The sequence below is a fragment of the Mandrillus leucophaeus genome, unplaced genomic scaffold, assembly GCF_000951045.1.
Source record: "Mandrillus leucophaeus isolate KB7577 unplaced genomic scaffold, Mleu.le_1.0 Scaffold82, whole genome shotgun sequence".
Classification (NCBI taxonomy): Eukaryota; Metazoa; Chordata; class Mammalia; order Primates; family Cercopithecidae; genus Mandrillus; species Mandrillus leucophaeus.
The window spans coordinates 3,301,532-3,310,738 of NW_012108919.1; the positions used below are offsets into that span (position 1 = coordinate 3,301,532).

The 9,207-nt window shown below is 42.1% G+C and overlaps 1 protein-coding gene across 3 annotated transcripts in view; it reads left to right on the forward strand.

Moving 5' to 3' along the window:
* JARID2 (jumonji, AT rich interactive domain 2) overlaps positions 1 to 9,207 on the forward strand; it is a 328,805-nt gene that overhangs the window by 238,091 nt on the left and 81,507 nt on the right. For all 3 annotated transcript variants that reach the window (XM_011967920.1, XM_011967921.1, XM_011967922.1), the window contains one exon: positions 136 to 305. In XM_011967920.1, coding sequence (XP_011823310.1) covers positions 136 to 305 — 170 coding nt within the window. The remainder of the gene's footprint in view (positions 1 to 135; positions 306 to 9,207) is intronic.

The following is a 9,207-nucleotide window of genomic DNA, read 5'->3' on the forward strand; positions in this document are numbered from 1 at the left end:
AGAACCTTAATTAGAAAGAGTTTGCTTGAAATAGGATCTTTTTTCTCCTTATGTATCATGATTTTATTGCTGCACGTAGGCCTATATCCTCCAGTCTCTGCTTAATTTATTTTTAATTTTCTTTTGCTTTTACAGGCCCAGGCTGCAAGCACAAAGGAAGTTTGCTCAATCTCAGCCGAATAGTCCCAGCACAACTCCAGTAAAGATAGTGGAGCCATTGCTACCCCCTCCAGCTACTCAGATATCAGACCTCTCTAAAAGGAAGCCTAAGACAGAAGATTTTCTTACCTTTCTCTGCCTTCGAGGTAAGACTTTGCAATGATCAGACGAGGTCTACATGGAATCTACATGTAAGCCTGAGGTCTACGTGGAATAGACTTGAGCTCTACTCTCTGCCATGTTCATTTTTCTGTCCCCCAACCTGGGTTGAGGGGGAATTGAAAGTGAGAAATCCCTTTGAGAGTGCTGGGTGTGGCCTTTTAACCATCTGTTAAGTTTTATTTCCTTTTTAGTATGACTCTTACACCCCACTTCCTGGCTTCTCGATACGCAATTATGCAGTTTCTAACTTTGACTTCTAATTTGATTTCTCTCCACCACACCACCGCCTTGCACACATTGTTTTGTAAGGCAATTTTTTTTTGATGGAGTACTTTGGGGATATGAAGGCCCCTTTCTATGTGCTTCCGAAGGCCTGTCAGTAAGCCGTGGTGATGAGGGGCTTATGGTTCTCTCAGCCCTGTATTATGTTAAGGAAAACAATACTAGTACTTTCAGAGTCTAATTGACTGTGCAAATACTGGTCCACGTTTCAACTTGAACCAGTTAACAGAGTCCAGGTGGATTTGGGATCTGAATGGAGTTATTTGTGAAAGCGTTTGTTGCAGTTTCCTTGTTACTTAGTTTTCTAATAGCTGTGACGAAAGAACACAGAAGATTGTCTGAGAGAATAAGGAGCCTTTTCTGGAGGAATGATAGAAAATATAGGAAGTCCTGAATGCAGAGAGTTCCTTGGGTGTGGTTATTTGAGAGAAAATGAACAGAAGGAGAGGGCCTTTGCTATTGGACATCTGTGGGAAGGCCTCAAGGTTCAGGGTCACTTTTATTTGATTAATATTTTGATAATTTATTATTACAGACAGATTTTAAGTACCTTAAAAAGTTGCCACCCATCATCCCTCACTCAATACATTAGTGTGTCTTTCCTTCAGGTAAGTACATTTTCCTATAACTGTCAAAGTTAGAAAGTTCACAGTGATACATGGCCCCCATGAGTTCCTCAAACCTCTGTTTCACATTTGTTCTGAAGGTGCTTTGTAATGTCTGAGTTTAGAGCAAAACGACCTAGTTCAGAATTAGGCGATGCCATTAATTGTGTGTAGTCTGCTTAATCTGGAAGAGTTCGTCATTGTTTTGTCTTTGACCTCAACACTTGAAAATTACAGGTCAATTATTTTTTAGAGTGTCCCTTGATTTGGTTGCCTGGTGTTTCCTCATGATGACATTCTGGTTTGTGTTTTTGGCAGGAATGCCACAAGGGAAGTGATTCCTCCTCCTCGTTGTTGGGTCCTCTGTAGGGATACACAGTTCAGTCCTTCCCTTTCCACACTGTGTTCATGCTGATCATTTGACTGTGGTGGGCCTGTCAGGAGCAAAGTTACCCACCCATCTCAGCCTTTGCAATGTATAAGTGTTAAGAGAGGATGTTCTTTGAAACTAGTACATACTTCTCATCATCTTTATCATAATTGTATATGTATGGGCTTCCTGTTTTATGCAAAGGGTTATGATCTGTTACTCCTATTGTGTATTCTGATGTTCAGGTTGTCCCAGATCACCGTCTCATCCGTGGACCCTCGTCAGGCTGGCTTTTTATTCCTTTTGACGTGTCCCTGTCATCCTTCCAGCCTTGCTCCTGGCACAACAAAATGTTCCAGGCTCATGATGTACTTTCCCGCCCTCAGCCCTGGAAATGGACATGTCTCCAAGGAGCCCTGCTTTCTTGTAGGGACAAGTACTGTTCAGGAGCCAAGATCTGGGCACAAGGGATGCTGGGAACTGTGGGAATGTCATTTCTCCCAGGTGCTCTTAGTAGACTGAGGTTGTGTGTTTACAGGGGTCTATCCGGAGTTCTGTGTTTATTAAAATCTGTGAGTTAGCAGCCATACTTCCAGTTTCAGTTTAACACCAAGGGGTTCATGTGCATTCATCCCCGAGGACCTTGGCTCCTGTAATCCTTAATATACTTATTTGCCGTGTCTTTTCAGTGTAACCCACCTCCCATCTCTGCTGCCCCCACGATGGGAAACTCAGCCCTGACACCCCATGTGGTTGCTCCTCACTCCCTCCCTCTGCCCAGTTGCCCTGCCTTACCAATTGGCTTTGGGACTGAATTGTTTGGGGGAATTTTTGACGTAGGATATGATGATAGTTGCTGGTGATTCTTAATACATAAGAAAGGAGAGTTATTACGTACTTGTTAGAAATTTTGTAGCCCTTGTCGGTCATTGAGCCTTGAAAACAGGGAGATGAAGTAGGTGGGATTCCCACCAGTTGATCTCTGTTAACTTTTTGGTTTGTTTTTGGAGACACAGGCTCTTGTCTCATATCAAAATAAGATGATGAGAGGTTGTTCAATTCTGGAGTTCAGTGGCACAGTCATGGCTCTAAGCAGCCTCAACCTTCTGGGCTCAAGCCATCCTTCTGCCTCAACCTCTCTAATAGCTAGACCTACAGGCACATGCAACCACACTGAGCAATTTTTTTATTTTTACTTTTAGTTGTTTTTTTTTTTTTTTTTTTTTTTTGGTAGAGAAGGGGTCTTGCTGTGTTTCCCAGGCTGGTCTTGAAGTCCTGGGCTCATGCAATTCTCCTGCCATCTCAGCCTCCCAAAGTGCTGGGATGACAGGCATGAGCCACCATGCCCAGACATCTCTGTTACTTTTTACATAGATTTTGGCTGAAAGATTCTCCTGATCCTGGATGTTGAGTATGAAGATGGAAGGGAAGCTGTGAGGACTACATATGACAGACTCTTGTGCTGGACTGGCCACTAGGCTGTGAGACTAGTAGAGTGTGGTGTGACGATCAGGAGTGGAGAATGAGTGGGCTGTGTACTCAGAAGGATGTATTTGCCCTAAAGGAGTCTTTGAAGGCTCCACAGCGCCATCAGCAGCAAGGTGATTCAGGTGGATCTAGCCGGGCTTGGTTGTGCCACCTGTAGCCCATCTACGTGGAGGCTGACACGGGAGAATCCTTGACACCTGGAGTTTGAGGCTGCCGTGAGACATGACTGTGCCTCAGCAATAAAGCGGCACTCTGTCTCCAAAAAAAAAAAAAAAAGGTGATATGGGACTCTTTGTGACTTTGGTCTTGCATGGCTTCAAAAATTTTTTTTTAAATGACATAATTGTACATATTTATGGGTCACATGATTTTGTGATACATATAAGTGATCAGATCAGGGTAATCAGCGTATCCCTCATCTCAAACATTCATAATTTGTTGGTGTTGGGAACATTCCACATCCTCCTTCTAGATATTGCTAACTGTAGACATCCTACAGTGGTATAGAACACTAGAACTTACTCCTTCTATCTAACCATAATTTGGTATCCTTTACTAAATATGCATGGCTTTTAAACATAATTGGCTTTTAAACACAGTTGCCAGGTGTGTTTTTTGAGACAGTCTTACTCTGTCGCCCAGGCTGGAGTGCAGTAGCGCGATCTTGGCTCACAGCAACCTCCGCCTCCTAAGTTCAAGTGATTCTCCTGCCTCAGCCTCCCAAGTAGCTGGGATTACAGGTGCCCGCCACTATGCCCGGCTAATTTTTGTATTTTTAGTAGAGACGGGATTTCACTGTGTTAGTCAGGCTGGTCCCGAACTCCAGACCTCAGGCGATCCGACCGCCTTGGCCTTCCAAAGTGCTGGGATTACAGGCGTGAGCCACCGCGCCTGGCCAAAGCCAGGTTTTTTAAAGAGTAACTATGACTTAACTAGTTTGGCTACTTTTGAGAAAGGAATTTTGATGTCTAGAATTGCTCTCGGCATTTTGCTTAGTAAATCGTGAATTAATAGTTTCTGCCTCCACCAATCCACCAATCCCGTTTCATTAGGATGTCTAAAGATTGCTCTGTTGATTATGGAATTTAGTTATGCAAGTCTTTACTATGGAACAATTGTGACTGTTGTATTTAGTTCCCAAAGGTAGAGAAGGAGAGAAACCCCTCAGGGAATGTCTCAGTGATTCTGTATAGAGAAGAGTATGTGTATTTGTGCTACGTGTACTTGTGTGTGCACTATCTTATAACATGTTTTCTGAGGTTCTGGGAAACTCAGTCTCTTAGTTGCAGAGGCATGCTTATTTATTGTTCACATAAATGCCATCTAGAGAAAACGTCACCAAGTAAGTACCTGGCTTTGAAGTTTCAGGATTCCAGATAGAAGAGAATCATATTTTCATAGATAAAATTTACTTATTTTAGATGTCAAATACAAAAAAGGTTTAAATAAAGCCTAGGAGATGTTTAAAACCAATTTTAAAAAGTGCTCTGAACCTTGGAAATGAAATTCATGTATGAGCTAAGCAATCAAAATAGGCTTTGTTGTTTGTTTTTCTGTTGGTATACATACAATATTGTACTGTTTTGCTATTTCTCATACTTTTTTTTAGATCTGAGGTATTAAAAATGAGTCATCTTAGCTTTAAAATGCCTTTTTTTCCCCCAAGAGGATAAGTGTGTTTACCTGATCTGACTCTACAAGCTCCAAATGACAGATGATGCTTATTATAGCTTCATGACCCTGAAAATCTGATGGATTTGGTGGCCTTAGATAGCATCTTTTAATAGGTAGTTTCTTGAGCTAATTAAAACCTGTATTTCAGTGTGTACAAAGGTTACATAGTGATCCCTGTTGTTGTGGTACTTTAATACTTCTATTTCCATTTTAATTTAAGAAAAACAGGATAAGTTTTTTTTTTTTTTTTTTTTTTTACAATCATAAAAGTAGTTCCTGTTCATCTTGGGAATGTTGGCAGAAGAAAGGTAAAGAAGTAGGCAAAAGAATACATTCAAAACAGCATCTCCACCATCTCCCAGAGATGACTGCTGTTAATTACCTTGTTTGTGAGTATCTTACTGAGCATTCGGTGTGCGTATATAATACATATTTTTCCTGAAATGATACTGCAATATACTTTCGTTTTTTGCAGTCTGGATTTCCTACTTAACACTGTCACAAAAATGCCTGTCATTTCATTTTAATAGCTTATGTTCCATTTGGCGAATGTCTCATAATCTATCTAATTCCTGATGCACACTTAGAGATATTTCGCCTTTTTGATATCCAGTGCTGATGACGCATATCCTTAGTTAAATCTTCACCTTGTTGAAGCCCTTTCAGGCAAAGTTGACAGTTGGGAATGCGATTAACCTTCTTACACCTGCATTCTAATTCTGTTCTTTTTTGGTGCTGATTCCAAAGCAAACATAACTTGTCACATCCCCAAGCCTCTAGTGTTCACCATAAAGAGCTCAGTCAGCCCATCACCCTTGGGTGACAAGCGGGCACTGTGAGGGGTAAAGAAGGCAGTCTTTAATATGCTCATTATGTATAGGGAAGAAAATCTGGCTGCAGAAATAATGAAGGAGCCAAATCAAACACCTGAAAGTGATGTTTGTTGCTAAGGATCCAGGTCTTTTTTTTTTTTTTGTCTCCAGTCCTCAATTATTACCTTTAATATTCTTGACAATTCTTTGGAATTTGGAAGAGAATAAATTGTGAGGCCAAGGGAAAGACAGCGAATGGAGTTCTTTAAACCTTGTTTGTAATCTGTTAATGACAGTGAGAAATCTTTGAGATGGGGAGAAAAAACCCTATGCCATTAATACTGGGATTAGTATAGATATGTAAACACTCAGCTAGTCATTCTGAGGTTAAAAGCTTTAGAAATCTAAAACAAATTTGTTTTAAGACACTACCAGCTAAGTCTGCAAGGCTCTTTCATTTCCTATTTAATATTGTGACCTAACATTTCTAAAGGAAAGGAGGGTGGGATGAATAGTGCAGCCGGCCCGAAGTATTTGCCCGCAGTGTATTTATCTTTAAATAGCTGCTTTGAAGGGGTCCACATGTCTTTTGCCAGAGGCATAATTAGTATCTTTCACTGGCACACGCGGGGAAGAGGGTTTTGCACTTGCTGCATGCAGTGATTCGTACCATCGCCGTATTCCCTGTCACCACTCTCGTTATTCTTAATGAGTTCTGTCGTCTCCTCTTTGTTCTGACTATGATTATTAACAGATTAAAAAGAGCTTAATGTAGCAGAGCACTGGCAGGTTAAATGATTCTCTTATTTACATTTTCCTCTTTACGGGGCACTGCAAACAAGGGGATTCCCAAAGGGGACTCCTGAAGCATGCAAACCTACATACACAGTTCATTCCTATGACCGTGGGCTTCACAGTTGAGCGTCACAGCTCGGCACATTGAAGAGAGCGTTATTATGGGGAATTCCTCGTAAATATCCTTACTGTCAGCCGTTGTGAAGCAATGCTGTCTTGTTTTGGAACTGCCTGCCTTTTGTTTCTTCTGTCTTACAGAATCTTTAGTGATCAGCTGTCATTCAATTGCTAATTAATTCAGCAAACCTTTATTAAACTCTTTTTGTATGCTAGACACCTAGAAAACAGATTAGGCCCAGGAAAGCAGTATCGGTGGTGGGTAAAATTGAGGATATAACAATAAATGTGTGAAAATGCTGGGGTAGAGGTGTGTACCAATAAAAGTGGGAAGGGAGAGGCTCTGGGATGGCTGCAAAGGAATGGTGACATTTGCTGCAGGACTTGAGTTACAGTGCATTAGGAACCCTTGCAGAAAGAGGATAGTGCTGGGAAGGGGTTCTGTAGAAGCACCTGCCAAGGCATGCATTGATGTTGGAGGGGCTGGAGTTAAAGCAAGAAAGTTAGGATAAGCCTCAGATTCTGCATGCCCTGAAGTAGTTACTGGAGTGCCCCTTGGGTTCTTCAAGTCAGGGGTGACATCATTATACACCTACAAGGTTAGAAAGATGTTACTGGCAGCTCTGCAGAAAATCGATTGAGGCTGCAGGGAGGTCTTCCTAGGAGCATTGGCCGAAGGCTGTCAAGTCTTGGGGCAGATGATTTAAATATTTCTCAGCCTGAGCTTCCTCATCTGCGAAATGGATATTCTAGAGTCTACAGCGCACAGTTGCTGCAGAGGTGAACTAAAGCTAATGGGTATGAACTAGCCCAGAATTAATACTTCAGGCAGTCATCCACATATAGTCATCCTTTGATAACTCAGGGGACTGCTTTATGGACCTCCTTTTGATACCAAAATTCATGGATACTCAAGTCCATTGTGTAACAGGGTACATGGTATTTGCATGTATGCACCTCCTCCTGTATACTTTAAATAATCTCTGGATTACTTATAATACCTAATACAATGTAAATGCTATATAAATTTGTTTCACAATATTGTTTAGAGAATAATTACAAGGAAAAAATGGGTCTGTATGTGTTCAGCACAGATGCAACCATCTCCTTTTTTACCTGAATGTTTTCGATCTACAGTGGGTTGATTCCACGGGTGCAGAAGCCTCTGATACAGAGGTCAAACTGTACATTTATTTTCCACTTTTCCAGTGAATTGAGGCAGAGGTAGTGGAGAGGAAGAGAGTTAGATTTTGGATTCAGGTGTAACTGTCGAAAAGATCAGCTGAGTGTAGACCATAGGTAATAGAAGAGACAGTCCACCTGTGGTGTTTTTTCTAGAGAGCGTTGCTGGCCTCGTTGGCAAGGAACGCATGTTTTGATGTAGTCCTAGCTTTGAGTATTGAGGACTAGGAATTCTAAGTAGGGCAAACGCAAAAGCCTGGGGTGATTTGGAGGTCACAGAATGAAAGGGGATTAACCTGCCAGAAAGCAATTAAGTAATCCCCCAATTGCAAGAAACACTATGGTGCTAATAATGAGCTTCCTTGAGCAAAATGGGAATACTTTACATTATGTAAACTCTTTGGGGAGGAAAGCACACTGTCTCCAGTGGTACACAACTTTTTTTGAGGGTCTCTGGGAGGTGTTGCATCTTAGTTTTTGAGAACAGCAATAGTGAAAGTGTATGTTTGAGAATGGTGTCATCACTGCCTAGGGGCTTTCAGTGGCCTTACATTCTGCATATGCTTGGTTTTCTCCTAGAGTCAGTTACTTAGCTCAGTTCTGCTGAGCTACCTGTTTATTTGTTGGGATAGTTTTTCAGTTAATAATGAAGAAATCTGAAACCTTGGAATTTTTGAGGTCTGAGGAGGGGAAGGATGGGTCCCTTTTATTGGCCCTGTGACCTTGATCAGATGTTATTAATAGGACCATGGGTCATTTTGCTGTGAGGATTCTCCCTGCTACAGGCCAGCTGGCCTCTGGCCATGCTGTGCCCTCCCTGAAGATAAACCAGGCTCTCTTTTTCCTGCCAGTGAGTACTGGCACAGATTCAGTAGTACTTCTCAGAGTCATATCTAGCCTTCTCCTTACTTTCTAGAGAGTCCTTGAGTTTCTGAAATCCACTTAGAGAACATGAAAGTAAGACTTTAAGTATGGCAGTGCTGTTTTGTTGGCCAAGCACCTTGCTGACTGCAGGGGTTTCATTGATAGCACTAAAGTCCCTGGGATCTGTGTCCCACAGGGAAGTTTAGTATTCGGCTTCTGTATCGGGAACTGAGGAGGGTCTCACATGATTCGCACAGACTTTTGTCTATAGTGGCTGTAAGTTAGAATGCTCATTTTTGTTGTTGGTGGTGGTGGTTGTTTTTGTTTTGTTTTTTGAGATGGAGTCTCGCTCTGTCACCCAGGCTGGAGTGCAGTGGCGTGATCTCCGCTCACTGCAACCTCCACCTCCCACGTTCAAGCTATTCTCCTGCCTCAGCCTCCTGAGTAGTTGGGACTACAGGTGTGCCCCACCACAGCCAGCTAATTTTTGTATTTTTAGTAGTTCACCATGTTGACCAGACTGGTCTTGAACTCCTGACCTCAGGGGATCCGCCCACCTTGGCCTCCCAAAGTGCTAGGATTACAGGCGTGAGCCACTCCCACTGCACCCGGCCAGAATGTTCACTTTCTTACTGGTTTCTTCTTCTGAACTTGAGATAATACTGTGATGGCTTGAGCCACCATCATGGCTGCTGCT